The sequence below is a fragment of the Rhinolophus sinicus genome, linkage group LG16 (assembly GCF_036562045.2).
Source record: "Rhinolophus sinicus isolate RSC01 linkage group LG16, ASM3656204v1, whole genome shotgun sequence".
NCBI lineage: Eukaryota > Metazoa > Chordata > Mammalia > Chiroptera > Rhinolophidae > Rhinolophus > Rhinolophus sinicus.
Window position 1 is genome coordinate 23748555 of NC_133765.1, and position 19241 is coordinate 23767795.

The 19241-nt window shown below is 46.8% G+C and overlaps 1 protein-coding gene across 2 annotated transcripts in view; it reads right to left on the bottom strand.

Annotated features, from left to right (window-relative positions):
- The window catches only part of MYO18B (myosin XVIIIB), a 242799-nt gene that overhangs the window by 58750 nt on the left and 164808 nt on the right, over positions 1-19241 (bottom strand). For both annotated transcript variants that reach the window (XM_074321365.1, XM_074321364.1), the window contains 5 exons: positions 18159-18272; positions 16590-16706; positions 14826-14909; positions 13679-13816; positions 10844-11029 (listed from right to left, as the gene is read on the bottom strand). In XM_074321365.1, coding sequence (XP_074177466.1) covers positions 10844-11029; positions 13679-13816; positions 14826-14909; positions 16590-16706; positions 18159-18272 — 639 coding nt within the window. The remainder of the gene's footprint in view (positions 1-10843; positions 11030-13678; positions 13817-14825; positions 14910-16589; positions 16707-18158; positions 18273-19241) is intronic.

A 19241-nucleotide genomic window follows, 5' to 3' on the forward strand; every position in this document is an offset into this window, starting at 1 on the left:
TCATTTCATTAGATGATAACACCTCTTGAATTGAGACAAGCACATTCACTGCTTGGGATCAAGACAGCGTGGAAAAATTCCGTTTCAGAAACGTGTGTGAGGCGGGTGGCACTGGGTCCTCAGTCCCTTTTTTGATCAAGTTTTTTGTTTTTAAAACAGAAACCTTTATGGGGGGGACAAAAAGACACAATGGTGCCTGGAAGGGGGAGTGATATAAATACCCACGTTTCCCTCTGTCAGCTCTCTGAGAATGTGGGAGCCTATTGAGAGTGGGGAGTGAAAGCAGCCTGTGAACAGAGAGTTTATAAACGTGTTGGGCCATTTGGATCATACTGAGTTACTGGAGCAGTAATTAGGAGAACTCCCTCCCTGTCAGCAAAGCCATAAAGGTGTTATTTACACCCAGCTGGTGGCCGCACATGCCCTTCATCTGGAATGCCTTTTTAAATACTTCAGCTCCCAGCCAAAATAATTCATCTTCATGCTCTGAAGTTCAGAGCCATTTGTGGGAGGAAAACACTGAGAGCTGTTTAAAATGAAACCCTTAACTCCCGGTCTGGTGGATGCCCCCAGGTAAGTGGTGGAAGCGGGATGTGTTCTGACCTAGAGTTTGGAATCATGGGTCTTTGGGCGGTCAAAAAAACAAAACAAGAAGAAAACAAACATGAAAACCAAACAGTATCTGGCTTTGGGCTTCCTCAGGCCTTTACAATAAGTGGCCAGATTCTGAGAAGACAGGAGAAACTGGACAAGAGGGGAAGGTGGAGGAGCCAGCATGACGTCAGGGGTAGTTACGTGACAGGCAGAGCTAGAAGCATGGCATGAATTACCGGCTTTAGGTGTTTTTTTTTTTTTTTTTTTTTTGAGTAGATGTGATCATGCCCAATTTACATATGAGGTGAGAGAACGTGTTTTTTTTTTTGTTGTTGTTGTTTGTTTTTTTAAGAAGGGCACAGTTCACAGTGGGCCATGCGGGGATCGAACCGGCAAACCACGCTCTAACCAACTGAGCTAACCGGCCACCCTGCTTTAGAGCCTTTTGATGCCACATTTCTGCTCCTTCGCTCCCTCCCCTGCCACCAGCCTCCTAACCAGGGCACGGTGACCCCACCCCTAGGTGACACCAAGCCAGTGGTGTGGTAGAAGGAGCTCACACCAGCTTAGAAGAGCTGATTGCAAAATTTTCAGGAATCTCACGAGCCAGTTGTTAAACACGACTATTATTCAAGATTCAACGATATAAACTGACAAGGAAATAAACCACATTAAAAACAAAGGTAACACATGCTCCAAACACATGGCTTCCTAATTATTTTTACCAACATTTACTATTCTCTATGCTTGTGAAGTCATTTACGACTTTCCTGGCTGTATGGTGAACACGCTGTACAGTCACACACGGATAACAACATTTTGCTCAACGACAGACCACATATGTGATGGTGGTCCCCTAAGATCCTAATGGAGCTGAAAAGTTCCTATTGTCCAGTGACATCAGAGCTGTCTTAATGTTGTATTGCAACGTTTCACTCACGTGTTTGTGTTGATACTGGTGTAAAAAAAAAAACTTACTGCGCTGCCAGTTGTACAAAAGCATAGTACATGCCATCATGGACAGTATGTAACATTTGATAATGATAATAAATGACTACTTGCTACACTCTACGTTTTATTGTTACTTTAGAGTGTACTCTTTCTACTTACAAAAAGAAGGTTGCTGTAGAACACTGTGCTGTGTTATGCCAGCAGCTGCCTCATACATTTTGTGTTTAGTGTGTCGCTTAATTGCATCATTTTTCTCTTGTGCTTGATTCAATCTCCTGTTGTTTCGCACGGTGAATGCTATCTAGCTTAGGCGCAATAGGCTGCATCATACAGCCTAGGTGTGTAGAAGGCTTGACCATCTAGGTTTGTATAAGTGTACGCTGTGATGTTTGCCCAACACCTAAAATTGCCTAACGGACATATTTCTCAGCATCCAAATGCACCCCTGACTTTAAGTGCCGCATGAGTATATAATGGTGTGCTACTGCGTCTCGTGTCCCAATTCCACATTCATCGACCTCATGTTGTTAGCTTGAAATGAGTCCTAAGGGGAAGATTTACACCACAGACATGGGCAAACACTACAAATCAGGACGTTGACGACTCGCTCACATGCTGGAGAGCTGGTTGTCAAGCACTTACTTGCATCCACGTGTCCCAGGCTTTGGTCCTGATGGTCTGGCAGAGCGCTCTCAGATCCAAATTCACTCTAACCTTGTAATCACATCAATGGGAGGTTTTCTCCTCACAGGGAAATTCACTAATACAAAAGGCAGATAAGGCCCTGACAGCTGGCCCTTCATCTGGTTTAGGCCTCACATTTTTTCATTGTTTTCCTCTGGAAGGTGGAAAATATACCCCCAAAGTAACACCAAATAAATAATTCACGGACCATATATAATTGATGCTGGATTTAACAGAAGTACAGCCATAAGTGGTTGTCTATTAACTATTGATGACTTTGCCCCAGCAGCTGACAAGCCAAGCTCAGTGAGGAGATCACACCCGTGCTCCCATGTTTTATTTAAACATTATTAAAAGTACACAGTCTGCAGCAAGGCCTTCATTTCCATTCAGAATTAGATTCTGCTGTGAAGTCGCCTCTGGTTCTGGGAAAGGTTGGGATTGAGTTTTGTTGGAACTGCTACTGTCTATTTTCTTTGTAGGTAGGGGTTCGAGCTCCTGCCTCCTTATGTCTTTGGATTTCTCCCTTCCTGATGTGCCTTCTCCTTTCTGTGACCATGGGCTTATCATGTCAACCCTCTGAGCCTCAGCTTGGTCATATGTAAAATGGGGAGTATCGTAGGTGTTATCTTCAGGATAATTGTTAGGATGAAATCAGATCAGTGATTCTTAACAGGGGGTGATTATGCTCCTGGGGGTCATTTGGCAATGTCTGGAGATATTTTTGACTGCAATGATTTTTGGGGTAAGTGCTACTTGTATCTAGTGGGTAGAGACCAGGATGCTTCTAAATATCCTACAAGGCACAGGACAGCCCCCACCACAAACAGTTACCCAATCCAAAATGTTAACAATGACACAGTTGAGAAACCCTAGATTTCAGAATCAAAAGCAATATTAACTTTTATGACTCACTTAAAAAACTGTATTTGAATGAGTAAATACGATGTGTCTAAAACTTATGAGAAAGAGGGCAGACGGGTGACTCAGCTGGATAGAGCGCGAGCTCTGGGCAACAGGGCTGCCGGTTCGATTCCCACGGGCCAGCGAGCTGCGCCCTCCACAACTAGATTGAAGACAACGAGCTACAGCTGAGCTTCTGGAGGGGCAGCCGGATGGCTCAGGTGGTTAGAGCGCGAGCTCTCAACCACAAGGTTGCCGGTTCGACTCCTGCAAAGGATGGTGGGCTGTGCCCCCTGCAACTAACAATTGCGGCTGGACCTGGAGCTGAGCTGCGCCCTCCACAACTAAGATTGAAAAGACAGAAACTTGACTTGGATGGAACTGATGGGTCCTGGGTAAAACACACTGTTCCCCAATAAAAAGTCCTGGCAATATCCACTGTTCCCCAATAAAGTCCTGTTCCCTTTAAAAATAATAAAATAAAATAAAAATAATAAAACTTATGAGTACGAGACTGGGTTTGAGTTGGTCAGAACTGGGTTCAAATTCTGACTCTGCCACTTGCTGGAAATTTGATTCTGGGGAAGTTGCTTTAACTCTGCAGCTTTTAAGTTCTTTATTAGTAAAACAGTGACAATTACTTCAAAGAGTGAGGCCTAAATGAGACGCTCATGCAAAGCACTTAGTCCAGTGTCCAGCACGCGGTAAGTGATAAACAAATCAGCCTCACACTCATCAACCACCATGGATGGGATGGGCTGTGAAAGGGAAGCTGGTAGACTTATGATAAAGTTTAAGTAGAGGGAGTAGTCAGAGTCCGAAGAGGAATAAGAGCAGAAAAGAGAAAGAAAAGCAAAGCAGCATCTATTAAGTGCCTACTGTGTGCTATCACATACATCATCTTTGGCACTTTCACATACATCATCTCATTTAATCCTCACAGCCACCCAAAGAGATTGGCTGCACTATACCCCCGTTTTATAGATGGGGAAACTGAGGTTCGGCAACGTTAACTTAGCTCCCCAAGTTCTCAGACTCCAGGTCCAGCACTCTTTTGACCACCTGTAGTGAGCTGAATAGCTTCCCCCCAAAATTCATGTCACTTGGAACCTCACACTGTGACCGTTTTGGAACTAGGGTCTTTGCAGATGTAATTAATTAAGACGAAGTCATATTGAATTAGAGTGGGCCCTACCTCCAATGACTAGTGTTCTTATATGAAGAGCAGAGGGTATAGAGACAGAGAAGAGAAGGCCATGTGAACATGGAGGCAGAGATTAAAGCCATGTTGCCACAGTCAAGAGCACCTGAACCCACCAGAAGTTGGAAGAGAAAGGAAGGATTCTCCCCTAGAGCCTTCAGAGGGAGTGTGGTCCTGCCAACATCTTGATTTCAGACTTATGGCCTCCAGAACTCTGACAGAATAAATTTATGTCGTTTTAAGACAACCAGTTTTTGGTAATTTATTATAGCAGCCCTAAGAAACTAATGCACACTCTCCTCTCAACATGAGTTAAAACAATTCTGTAAGGGAATGAGAGAGAGAGAGAGAGAACATGTCCGAATCTAGAAAGTGAGAGGTAAAGAAGAACAAGGAAGAGGGCAGGTTAGGGGTGGGAGGAAGGGATTTTGCAATTGGCATTCAGTGGGGGAGCTGCAACGAGAACAGAAGAAAAGAAATGAAGGAGGAGGTGAAGAGTCTGTATTTCTATTCCTACATATGATTTATCTCTGACTTTCTGGAAACCTGGACATTGCCTGACACACAACATGCATTCACTAGACATTTGGTGAATGCAAGTTTGGGGAAGTCACAATGAACATGATCGAATGACTGTCCCCCCAAAGCTGCCAGCCAGTATGGCTTCATCATATAAGAAACTTAAATGATGCATCCTCCACGCAATCTTCTCCCGTTCTCCTGGTTGTCCCAAACCACTTCCTCCTTTGCCCACACACCCCATCTTGCATCTGAATTATTTAGGGCCCACATGGATCTCCTCCTCTCCGTCTTGAGCTCTCCAAGGGCACAGACCATTCATGTCTGCATCACCCTTAACATCAGGCACAGGACCAGGACGCAAACTAAAAAGTATGTTGATCTGAAAATTCCAATTTTTAAGACATCATTCTTGAGCTGTTTCTCTTAAGAGATAACACTTCAAAATGTTGAGGACACTATTCAGCAAACGATTCCTGAGAATCCACCCTACGCCTGACCCTGAACTAGAGGCTGAAGACCCAGAATCAAATACAACCCCACCCCTCTCTCAGGGGCTGTCTGTCTAGGAAGAATACAAACAGTTGTAATAACTGGATGATGTGCGCATGGATGGGGCAGACACGGAGGGATGTGGGAACACAAAGGAGGCGTTTCACGTCGTGAGGGGTGAGGGTAACAGTGAGGGCTTCCTGGAGGGGAGATCCGATCTGATGACGAAGGTTGAGTAGGCAGGCAGAGGATGCATGAGAACGAGGTGATAAGCCAAGAAATAACACCGTGTTTGGTCCTGAACAATTGCTTGCATGTCTGAGTAGAACATGAAAGGTGATGAGAGGCAGACACTCAAAGGCAGAAAAATAATCTACCAAGGCTAGATTTCAGCAGCTCTGGGAAGGAACGGGGACTTTGTTGTGAAGGCAAGAGAGCCATGGAGGATTTCTTAGCAGAAGAGTAACACAGTAAGATGGGTCCCTTCTGGAAAGATCTTCAGCAGGACAGAGTGAGAGTGGAGGACAAATGGTGACACAAGTTAGAAGATAACTGTAGAGGACTAGGCCAGAGGGGTTGGCATTTAAATAAAGACATACGAAGCAGGGATGAGACAGGAGTGGATGGATTTGAAAAATACCTAAATAGGATAAAATCAGCAGGTTTGATTGTCGTTTGTGTGAGCCAGAGAGAGAAAGGCACTGCGATTTCTAGCTTGGGTCACTCTAAGAGTGAACAGAAGTGTCATCTAAGTTTTTCAAGACCTGGGAAACTTTCCCCTGGCTCAGGGGCAAGTTGAGACGAGAGAGTCAGGCCAAAGCAATGAGGGCAAACCCAACAGGTACAGCCTCTGAAACAGGTGCTTTGGCTCAAAGCAGGCAGAGGGCAGGCCTTCCTGTCACCTTTAGCCCTTTAGCTGTCCTTGACCTCCCCTGGATACCCTGGGAACAAGGTGGTTTCCACTGGGTTTGGTAACTACTGAAAAACAACAGGGTATGAATCCACAGATGAGCTGTCTCATCGCCCCAGTGACAAAGGGACTTGAATGATTTAGAGCCAGAATATTCTTTTTCTCCATAATGGCTCCTGGAGTCGCCAGGAATAGTACATTTACTAAAATTAATGGCAAAACCTCATTTTTCTTTTTTCCGGGAAGAGAAGTTCCATCGGCAGGGTAATTGATCCTGATCTGGCCGCGCCGGTGCGCCAGCTAGGGGCGTAAATCATTCACACGAAACAACTTGCAGCCCTTTAAACCAACACCAACAGTGACAAATGGTACGGGCTGGGGACAGGCGGAAAAGAACACGGAGGGGAGATCCATCAACATCCTTCTCACTTCTCACCAGGGCCCAGAGTGCAGGATCCTATTTTTTTTTCTCGTCTCCCACAACAGTGCCATTTTTCGGCAGCGTTGGGTTGAAAGGGCAGTGTGGTGCACAGGGTCAACTTTAGAGTTGGACATACAGGGCTGCCAATCCCAGCTTTGCCACTCCCGACTCGTCAGCCCTTGGTAAGACCTCACAGGTCCACACCTCCATATTCTCCACCTGCTGGGGTTGACATAAGCGTGAAAGAAGATGACATTTGCAAAGGGCCCGAGCTTAGAGCCACTCAATAAATATTTGTCCAGGGAATGAATGAGTTCATGAATGAATGTATGCATGTGTGGACTGGGATGCTAGGAAACTCATTCTATCCCTCCCAGAGATTTGAATTTCATAAATAGAAGGGGAAGAGGGCAATGCTTTGCCCAAAGATGGTTTGTGGCGGTGACAGGGGGGCATGATTCCCCAAATGCCAGTGTACAGACAGCTTGTCTTGCCCGTGAAAGCTCTGAGTGCCTCTTATAAAGTATAACATACACGAGCAATGACCTTAGCCATCTCTTTCCATTCAGCGTAAGCTCCTTGAGGGCAAGAATGTGTCTTGTTCCAGCCGGATCTCCGGCATCTGGCATGGGGCTTGGCCACAGTGAAAACTAGGAATACTTATTGCATGAATGAAAGATCCAGAGCCCTGACTACCTTGTAGGCTTTTGTGAGGTTCATAGAGAATGCAAGGCATGGAGCAGCCACCCTGTCTTACAGGGAGGTGACAGAGGAAGGCACACTGGTGACATAGACACAGCCCTGGAGAGGTGAGATGACATCTCCTGAGAAGCCTGGGAAAGTTCCAGGAACCAACACCAATGGGAGGGGCCTTGGCCACAGGGTTCCTCTTAAAATTACATTGCTCATTGAACTCTCCACTGAGCTGGGCTCTGTCTACCTCGTCAGTGTCTACAAAGCAGGGACCTTGGGTTTCATTGCACCTTCCCACCAACACCATCCCTGGGCCATGCCCATAGCAGGTGGTGAATAAATATACAAGGTCTGCCAATTAAGTTCGCGAACTCATCCTAGACAAAGTGCTACATACTTCATTGCTGACTATCACTATGTTCACCTTCAAAGTACTCCCCTTGGGAAGCTATGCACTGGACACACCAGCGCCTAGTCCACCCTTCAAAGCAGTTTTGGAATTCTTTTTCTGGAATGGCCATCAGAGCTGTCGTCGTATTACCCTTGATGTCCTGAATGTCATCAAAATGTGTTCCTTTCAATATTTCCTTTATCTTCCGGTAAAGAAAGAAGTCACTGGGGGCCAGATCAGGTGAGTAGCGAGGGTGTTCCAATACAGTTATTTGTTTACTGGCTGAAAACTCCCTCACAGACAGTGCTGTGTGAGCTGGTGCATTGTCGTGATGCAAGAGCCATGAATTGTTGGCGAAAGGTTCAGGTCGTCTAACTTTTTCATGCAGCCTTTTCAGCACTTCTAAATAGTAATCTTGGTTAACTGTTTGTCCAGTTGGTACAAATTCATAATAAATAATCCCTCTGCTATCAGAATAGGTTAGCAACATCGTTGCAACAAGTTCTCAAACTTAATTGCAAGACCTCATATAGTGAATGAATAAATGAGTGATATAAGAAAAGACGACATGCTCTCTTCTCCCACTGGAGATATCCCAGGGCCCAAAGGCCAGAGGCATACGTATTTGAAGGCCAATAGGTTGGTGAGTTTGGCACATCTAGGACATTAGGAAAGGTGTGCCAGACTGACATTATCCCTTTGAGACTTGCGCACCCATACAATCACTAAGGAAACAACCAGCTGTGCAGGGTCATGGTAGGGTACCAGCAAAGCAGCTGCACGCCCTGCTCTCCTATAGTGGGGGAAAGGGTGCCCCCCCACCAAAAGTTATGTCTACTGGAATCTGTCAATGTGACCTCATTCGGGAAAAGGATTTTTACTGATACAATAAAGAGTTTGAGATGAAATCCACCTGGACTTAGGGTGAGCCCTAAAGCCAATTACAGATGTCCACGTGAGATGATGACCACGTGAAGATGGAGGCAGAGATTGGAGTGACACAGTCATAAGTCAAGGAACACCAGAATTTGGAACAGTGAGGAAGGATTTTCCCCCAGAGCCTTCAGAAGGAGCTTGGCCCTGCCAGCACCTTGATTTCAGACTTTTGGCCTTTAGAACTATGAGAGAGTAAATTTCTATTATTTAAAGCCACCCAGTTTTTGGTAATTTGTTGAGGCAGGCCTAGAAAACAAATATACCTCCCAACCACAAACACACCAAAATAAAGAGAACAATTCAGCTTTGGCAAGCTTACCCAGAATCTTGCATTCAGCAAACGGAGAAGGATGCAGGTGTAGTTTCAGCAAACATGAAAGCTTTGCGTTTTATAGTTTTGTGTTGTTTCTATTTTGACTCATGTATTTTGACTCACTATAGTCTTTTCAGTATTTTAGGACCTTGAAAGATCTTAACATGTCCCTGGGAATGGGGATGGGAAGAGGAAAGTGAGCAGAGAGGAGAAGAGAGAAGAAAAAGGGAAAGAGAAAGACAGTAAAAGGAGAGAGGGAAAAAACCCACTACTTGATCAGGCCAGAACGCCTGGGTGTCTGGCCAGTTAAAAAAGACATCAGAGGAGAAAGACTGAGGATGTTCTCTCACTCCCAGCCAGAGCTGGCAGGAAGGGAGCTCAGCTGCAAGAGAAGAAGGGCTGGTTAATGAGGAAGTTATCCCATCAATTGGAGGAAAGCTCCTCTTTCTTCCAAGGCCATGGCGAGGTGGGGGGGGGGGGGGAATGGAGGAGCTGCCAGTCATGGGTCTTGGACTTTGTCTGGGAGGCCAGGTCTCTTTGTGGAGCCTCACCCCCCACCTCCCACCCCGACACACACACATAACAGCCAGCCTGCTGGCTTGTCAAGGGCAAAGCTGATGGGAATGACATTGGACATGGAGGCAGTGGCCAGAGCAATATACCTACTGCAGGGTGGTGAGTTGGTGACACCTGTCACAGAAGCAGAGTGGACAGGGCAGGAAGGAGCTAATGACTGTGGCTTAGAGACCCCTGGGCCAAGCCTTGGCATGTTGTGGAGTGTCTCAGTGAAGGCTCTAGGGTTGGGGGCAAAGTGGGTGCCAGATGTCTCCTGCGTCACAGAAGCAAAAACCTGGAGTCTTAGGACTGTGTGGCCTCATGGGGAAAACGAGGAACAGGCTAGGCTGTCTCATATGCTCTGTGAGCCCTGCAGGAAACTGTTCTCAAAAAACTACACTGAATGATGGAGAACCTTCCCATTGGGCAGGAAACAAATTTGAAAATGTTCCTTGGATCACACCGGGGAGCAAAGCATGGCTTAGTGACGACAAGCAAAGACGACAGAGTTGCACAGACCTGGCTTCAAATCCCTACTAGCACGTAGCCTGGAGCAAGTGAATGCACCATAATGAACCTCATTTGGCATGTTCATGTCCCTGTGCCTCAGTTTCCTCATCTGTCAAGTGTTGATAAGAAGCGTACCTACCTCGTAATACTGAGAGAAAGATTTAAACAAGAGATGTTTAACCCAGAACATGGCATATAACAACTGCTTAATAATGATGGCTTTAACCTTATCATTTTTATCTTTGTTGTTGCTATTAATCGTCCAGAAACAACACTGACATTTACTAGGTGTGACCCTAGACAAGTTATCTCACCTCTTTGAAGCCTCAATTTCCTCATCTGTAAAATGGGATAATAATTCTGACTTCACAGGGTAGTTATGACAATTACATGATATTATGGATGTTAAGACTCAGTGCAAGGCAGACACTGAATAAACATTGATTCCTTTCTCTTCACATGAGGCCACCCTGCTTTTGGAGTGGAGTGTGAGGCAGGAACTGGAGACTGAGACATAAAGGCTCTAGGAGACCATTCAGCAGGAGTGAATGCCATTGGTCCACTTTGGGCCCACCCCCAGAGTTTACAGCCAATGGCAGCGCCGTCTCTCTGCCCATCCCCTTCTGGTTTCTCCCTGGTTTCTCCCTGCTTCCAGCCTACTCCAAAGGCCTGGTGGACTCACCTATGAATCTCCCATTCAGAAGGGAGGAGGCCCTCCCCCATCTCAAACCTTCCATCACATGAGAACAAGCGCAGAAGACAGCACTAACCAGCTCCATACACCTCCGGCTGGCCTCCGCTTCCCGCTGCATCAGCTCTTCCATGTCTGCTTTCAGCTCCTCCAGGCGCCGCTGATAATACTGGCTGGTCTCCCGCTGCTGGGACTCGGCCATGACCGCCTGCGAGAGCTCCTCACCCATCTTGATCAGGCTGTCCCGAAGCCGGATCACCAGGACCTAGAGGGGGGTCAGAGAGCACATGCCCACCTTGGAGTTAGAGGCCAGGGGCATGGCACAGGGGGCTCCAGGAAGAGAAATCCTTTGCTCAGTCTCTGTGTGCTTTTAGAATTGGATAATAATCCTGATTTCTGATACAAAAATGAAGACTTTATTATAAAGTCTAGGTTTTATTATAAAAACCTAGAAAATGACAGCTGCTATTCTGAGAGGCAGTGTAAGCATATTGATGAGAACCCTGCCTCTGAAAATGCTGTGGGTTCAAATCCCACCTCTACCTCTTCCTGGCTGTGTGACCTTGGGCATGTTATTGAACCTCTCTTAGAGACAGGAATAACTGTAGTTCCTATGTCCCAGGGATGCTGTCCGCACTGAACACTTAAGTTCTGCAGGAGGCTTAGCTCAGTGCCTGGCACAAAGGACTTTGGGATAGGGGTTGGGGATTATTAATATGTATAGCAGCTTTCATTCACTTCAAGGTTTGGGAGGTGGAGTGGTCAGTGGATAGAACACTACGCAGGGGAAACAAGCCTCTCCAACATGGGTTTTGGGTTTCCCAATTTACAAAATGAGGAGGTTTGAGTATTTAATCTCCCATGAGCCTCAGCTGTAATATTTTATGTCATGTTTCCTTTTCTGGGGGAAAAAAATCCACAAAGATACAATGAAACAATAGAGAAAAGAGCTGTGGGCATCACCAGTGCCACAGAAAACAAACCCAAGGGCTGTTCTCCAGAATTCATCAGTTGTCCAACAAGCCTGAAACCAAATGATTCTGATGGGCAAATACTGAGGGTTGACATAAAACGGAGCCCACATGAATATTTCAGGCCCTGCTAAGGACTCTGAGCCCCTTTCCAGATCAGAGACTAAATAATGGCCTAAAAGAAAAACTTTCCTATTCAGTTCTCCTTCGCCTTTCAGAAAGAGTTTAGCAACAGTTTCAAAGGGCAGCAGGAGGAGGATAAGAAGAGTAGTTCTCAAACTGTGTCCCTGAGGCACCCCATCCCAAGGACCTGGGATCCTATTAAATTCAGATCATGAGGGCAGAGGGAGAAAAGTGAATTCAGAGCGAGAATCTGCCATTTAAAGTTATTCTACCATAGTTGTCTGTTCTTCTAGGCTACCATTTGACTGTGCTGCAATCAAGTAAAAAAAAAAATGACATGATATAGCCCACAATTATTTATTGAATTATTTAAAATACAGTAGATGGAAGGAGAACTGACTCTGGGTGATGAACACACAATGGGATTAATAGATGATGTAAAACAGAATTGTACACCTGAAATCTATGTAATTTTACTAACAATTGTCACCCCAATAAATTTAATAAAATACCCTCTGGTATTGAGCACCTGAAATCTATGTAATTTTACTAACAATTGTCACCCCAATAAATTTAATAAAATAAAATTAAAAAAAAAAAAGAAAAAAAGAAAAAAAAATTTAATAAAATAAAATTAAAAAAATTAATAATAAAATACAGTAGATGAAAGTTTCAAGGTGATCTGCAAAGACAGTTATTCCTTGAGGAATCCCTGGAGCAATTCTGAGAACTAGTGAGGGTCAAGGCAAAAAAATGTTTCTTTGTTCTTCATCCCGAGCAGCCAAGTGGCCAAGAGGGGACTGGGAGGGAAGGTTTCAGAATGAGGAGTGCAGCCTCTCCTTGCTCAGACACACAGTCTTCCTGTGGGCAGGTCAGATGGCTGCCAAGAAATTAGGGCCTGGGACCAGGAAGAAGTGAAGGTCAAGTGTCAATCTACTTCTGTCACGGACACTCCCTGGCTTTATCTTGAATAGGTCATTGACCTCTCTGGGGTCACCGTCTCATTCTATCCTACCAGCCCTGTGGGGCTGTGATAAATGTCAAGTGGAGCAGCTGATGTGGAAGGATGTCCCCCATAAATGTCTCATGTCATTAGCCCACAGAGTTCAACGTGAATGTAATCACTGAACCTGTGATTATATTCAAGGCTTACCTGTCCTTTAAGGTCCAGCATCAATGCCACCTCCTCCCGGAAGCCTCCCTCATTCCCCGACCTCAGTCCTGCAAACCTCACAGCCCTCTCTTCATATGATGGGTATTTATGTACATATCCACATCTCCAACCAAGCTCTACGCTTCTGGAAAACAGAACCTGTTTTATACATCTGTCTTCCGTGCACCGAGAACAGCCTAGCACACACTATGGGGCAAAGTAAATTTCTCCTCAGAATGACTGCCGGGCACACACGTGGATGAGTGGGTGGATGAAGACGGGTAGAATTAAAGCAATGGATAAAAAGATGGGCAGACAGGAGGCCAAGGTGTGAGAAACCAAAAAAGAACAGAGGAAGAGAAGAAAGAATGAGAGAAGAACAAATGGAAGGGGGGTGATGGATGGACCAATGATGGTATATGGACTTGAATAGAGATATATGGAGGTGGACAGGTTGAATGGATAGGTAGTTTGTGGGACAGTGTGAATGAAGAAAGAAGAAAGGAGGGAAGGAGGGAGAGAAGAAACTTATATGGGAGATGGAAGAGTAATATATATCCAGGTAATAATGAAACATGAGTGGCTAGGTGGATGGTGGAAGGATGGACAGTCATTACACAAAAGGTCTCACTTTTCCAGGCCTGAGCAATAGTTATACATCAAGTACCTCAAATCTCTTAATCTGCACTTTCTGGAACTCCGTTCTGTTCTCCAGGTCACAGATGATCGCCTCCTGCCTGCTGACAATGGCTCGATCCACGGTGGACTGCTCCAGGTACTGAATACGCATCTGAGCCACCTGCAGCTGGGGGCAAACCCAAGAGGTCCATTGGCCACCTGTCGACCCTGAGTCCTAGAATGGAGACACACACAGGACGCAGCCCCAGGCCCGTTCGCACCGCCTCCTTCTTGGCTCAGGTGCTGTATGTCGGATGCACAAGCAAGAACTGTTGCTTCCAATCTGAGGACCCTGGGGCTCAGCCCCTGGGTGTCGGGTGCTGCGAGGTGACGTTTCCTGGGCCTTCTGCCTCCCAAACGGGACTTTCAGTCAGTGCTTCTATTTCCTTTCTGTGCTCTGCTAAGGGAGCAAAGCTAGTTTGTCAGCATCAAAGCCTACAAATGAAGCAGGTTTGGGAGCCAAGCATGTATATCAGAGTTTGAAACCTGGCTCCATCCCTTTGCAGCTGGATGAGCCTGGACAAGTCAGTTCCCTTCCTTGAGGCTCATTTCTTCACTTGTTGTGTGTGAGGAAGATGATTAGTGCCTAGTACGTCATGAGCACCCAGCCAGTGGCCACTGCTGCTGCTATTTTGTTGTGCTTGTTGTGACTCAGTGCCCATGGACAGTTGTTTGAAACGCAGTCCCTCTAAGTAGGCACCTGGGACAGTTCTAGAAGAGCTCGGAGAATTTCATGGATAACAGCAACCCACTAGCTAATGAGGGAAATTCAGGGATGTTTGGAGAAACCGTGCCTGCAAAGGAAGATTTGACAAAGGACGACGATCCTATCTTGCACAGTCCATCCCGTTTCCTTAGAACCATTTCTCAGAGGGAGAAAGTCCTGCCCTGAATGAATTTCAGCTTTGGATGCTGAACAGCACAGGGGTAGGGGGTGGTGTGTGTGTGTGTGTATGTGTGTAAGTGTGTGTGTGTGTGTATGTGTCGGCTGGGATTGTTCTCAATTCATTTGGCACGAGAATGAAGTTGAGTGAATGAGTGAATGAATGAATGACAGTTTCCAGGATCCAAAGGGTGAGGTCCTGGAGGGAACCCTTCCCTGCCTCCCCCACAATATGGCAGCTCTGAGCACATACTTGTTCCTGAAGCTTCTGCTTCTCCTTCTTGACTTCCTCCAGCTGCAGCTGCAATTCTTGGATCTGACCAATGTCAGTCGCAGACTGATGAGACAAAAAAAAAAAAAAAGTCACCTCGAGACCACAGGCTTTGCTGGGAGACTGCCCCTGGCGGTCTTCCCCCACCCACACATGTCTGTATTTCTCAGAGCCTCTATGACAGTAGCTGGTTCCAAAAGGGTACCTTGCACACCCTCCCCAACATTTCGGCATTTGCTGAGTCACTTCCATTATATAAGCCCAGAGCTTTGGTCAACTGTCCAGCACTTTATTAAATACACTTGGGCGCCCAGACAGAAATGGGCTGAACTCAGCATTAGAACCAGATTCTGAGGGAAGAGAACTATGCTGAGTGTCAGGTAACAAGGATTCCAGAACTGGATACTGGCTTTGGCAGCCCCAGAACCTCTCAGTTATCAGATGCGATCAGTTATGCAGAGCAGAAATCTGCCAGTGGCCCTCATCACATCCCTCAGCTCCATCCCCAAAGCCTCTACTTCTCCCCTCCTGCTACTGTGCCTCCTAATTGTCTTCTGGGGTTCATCCACGTGCCCCCATCTCCACTTCACCTCCCCGGTCCAAGCCGCCGTACTCTCTCCCCTGGACTGCAGCTTTCATTGATTCGAGAGCTATCTACGGAGAGCCTACTCCATGACAGGCATTTGTCTAGTCTCTGGGACACAGCCTGGGACAAGACAGGAGAATCCTGTCATTGTAGAGCTGACAGTCTGAGGTGGCATCCTGGCTGCTCCTCTCCTGCTCTGGCCCCTCACCAGCTTGCCAGTCATTCCCATCACACATAAAATGAAATCCAAACACATCAGCCAACAAGACCCTGATCTGGCCCTCCTGTGCCAGCTTCACCAAGCTCATCTTGTGCCACTTTCCCCTCACCGGCCTCCTTCCATCCTCGCTGGTGCACCTTTCTAGGCCCTTTTTGTACGCCGTTCCCTCATTATTCCACTCCAATCTCACTAACTCCTCTCCTTGTTCAGATCTCCATCCAAGGGCCACCTCCTCAGGGAAGCCTTCCCTGACTTCCAACCTAGGTCAGGATTGGAAGAACCATGTTCATTTTCTTTCTGGACTCTTAGCTCAGCTTGCAAGTCTTCCCTCCGTTCTGGGTGACAATGTGATAAAGTTTGTCCAGCCTACTAAGCTGTGAGCTACATGAAAACAGGAATGGGATACACTTTAACTCAACAAAGTACCCTTGTGATTTCGCATAGTGCCTAATGCATCATGGGTGCTCAGTAAACACCAATAAGTGAGTGATTGGGCTGACAGACAGGTGGAAGGATGGATGGATGGATGGATGGATGGATGGATGGATGGATGGATGGGTGGATGGATGGATAGGCAGGTAGAAGGTTGATAAAAGAGTAGATAGGTGAATGGGTGGATTGATCAGCAGATGGATGGTGGACGGATGAATATTTCAATGGGTAGATGGATAGATATGTGGGTGGGTGGACGGGTGGACAGATGTATGAATACATCAACATCCCTCTTGGTGGAGACGTCCTCCAGAAATGCACACACCATCTGACGGTGACATCCTCCTCCCTTAGGGCCCCATGAACCTTCACAATTCCCATGTATCTTTGGGGCATGGATCCCTCCAAGGTCCTCAGACCAGGGAGTGGCCCAACCACATCGCCTTCACAATATGCCCCACCTACCTGGCCCAAGGCCATCAGGCTTCTCCCCACGTCAGGCTATTACCTGAGCAATGAGGTCCTTGTGCTTCTGTATGAGGTCATTCAGATCGTCCTGGTCCTCATCGATGTGCTTCAGGAGGTCGGCTCTCTCGAACTGCAGTCGGTACAGCTGCTCATCCACCTGGCAGGAGGCAGTGCAATGGCTGGGGGGAGGTTGAAGGGTGGCTGGGAGGGCGACAGCACAGGGCTGATGAAGAGCCAAGGTGGGCTTGCCTGTGGGTGTAGCCGGTGAGGGACCATCTACCTGGAAGGGTGGCCGTGGGTGTGCCAGTGCCTGCTGTGGTTATGGCCGCTCAGTGTATGTTTGTCCTGGCCGTGCATGTGACTGTGGGTGAAGCCTGTGTGGGTGTGAATGGATACACGTCTGCATAAGCCCACCTGGGAATCGACGTACATACATTTTAAAAGTGCATGGTACATACGTATGAGTGCAAACCCCTGTAATCGCCCTGAGAAGGGACTCTGTTCTGTTCACAGGCACATCCCCAGCACAGGGCCTGCAAATATCAGGAGCTCAATAAATACGTATTGGATAGATGGATAAACTTAGATGTGCATTTTACCGATGAGGACATTTATTTTGTATATCTGTTTGGTGATTTTGTATCTGAGTGTATACATTCATCTCTGCATGCTGTGTGTGTATCTGACTGTCTATGTTTGTGGGCAAGTTCCTCTTAATCTAGTGCAAATCAAATTTGGAATAAAAGGGCCAGTAGGAATCTTGAGACAAGCTTTTGCCTATAACTCTCTAGCTATACTTACTTTAAGATTTTATGCATCAAGTATACATTTAAATCAACCCTGTACACCCTAGACAGGGGATTTAGAAACCTACACCCAATTTTCACCAACATGATAGATCCATAATATATGTTCATTTGTCCCCGTGCAGTGGCGAGCACACAGTAGGTCCACAGTAGATGCCTGGGTCCCTTATAGTACTTAGCTAAGTGGGCTCATGAGGGTTGCCCTTGTCTCCACTTATAAGAATGGACACGCAGGAGCCCAACAATAATGAGCAAGTCCCCTCCTGTGGTGGTGAGTGCACAGTAGGACTCCAACAGTTGCCTAAGAACCACTTACAGTGGTGAGCATGCTCTGGGTGCACAAGAGAAAGCTGAGTTCCCACTCAGGGTGCTGAGCAAATAATGGGCTCATATCGGAATCACCCCACAGTCCTGAATACACATTAGGTCCACAACAGGATTCTTTGCCTACTTTTCCAGGGCGAACACACGGTTGACCCTCATATATGCCCTTATACTTTTAAAATACTCAGCTCATAATAGGATCCTGCACTCTCAGAGTGTTGAGCACCCGGAAGCTCTACCATGGATGTCTGTCCCTCCAAGGTAGCACCCAGTAGGTCCACAATAAGTGCCCTTGTCCTTTTTATAGTGCTGGGTAACCAGTAGACCTCCAATGGATGTGTGTGTCTCCAAGGTGGCACCCAGTAGGGCCACAACAAGTGCCCTTGTCCCTCTTATAGTGCCGAGCACACAGTAGGCCCACATTAGCGCAGAGGCCTGTGCTGGCCCAGGTCCCCACAGCTTCAGAAAAGGACAGATACCAGGCTCTTGCTCCGGGTCATGTTCTCCAGTTCGCTATGCATGCTCTCCAGGTCTGCAGTCAGCGCCTTCTGGGTCTTCAAGGCGTCCTCACATTTGGCTTCACTCTGCTCCAGCTGGACCAGGCCAGACGGGGAGGAGAAAAGAGAAGAGGCTTCAGGACGCTGCCTCCTTGAATGCCCTTCCCCTCCAGCCCAGCGCAGTCCCCATACAGGTTGTAGAATCATTTACAGGAACCCTCACGTCTTCACAACTTTTTATCACCACAACAGGGGGAACCAAATGTTTACATGTGAGGCAGCCTGTTCTGAGCCCACCCGAAATTGAACAGGCACCGCCCCATGGAATAAGACCAAGCCACCCCCCTGCAACACCAGGAGCTAGTTGCCAGTTCCATTCAGCAAATATTTGCTGACGCCCATTGAGTTCCAGGCACGGGGCATGGAAGGAACAGTTGACTGGGCCCCTGCCCTCCCAGGAGGAAGAGGGGTAGGGACGGGTCATGCCAACTACTCTGAGGAGTACAGGAAAGACGAGGAAGGCTTAGGGGTCAGGGAAGTCTTCCTGGAGGAGGCATTCGGAGATGTTTCTCAACCAGAGTTGTGAACCCCCTTTTAAATGGTATGCAAAATATTTCGCATATATCTTCCTAGGTTCACAACATTCACTAGATTCTCAAAGATTAAGAGCCACCTACTTAAGCAAAGTTTCTCTTTCTCACTCTTCTTTCTCATCCTTCCACCCATTTGCACACAGTAAGTCTGCTATCCTCGCGAGAAGACACCATTACCTACATGGCCCCAGAAGACAGTCCTCATTGGAGAAAACCTTATCTGTGCATAAACCCTAAGTCCATCCTGAGACTGGCAGTTTCCCCTTGATTTCTGAACCCTAGAATGTCTGAGCAGAAAATAATCTTAGAAATCACCTAAGGGAACCATTTGAGGCTCAGAGAGGGGCGGTGCCTTGCCCAAAGTCACACAGCTGCAAGAAGCAAAGACATCGTTTGTACTGTCCAGACCAACATACATCCTCAACTGCCAGTCCATGGTACCTTCAAAACAGTTAATGATATTACGGTTGGT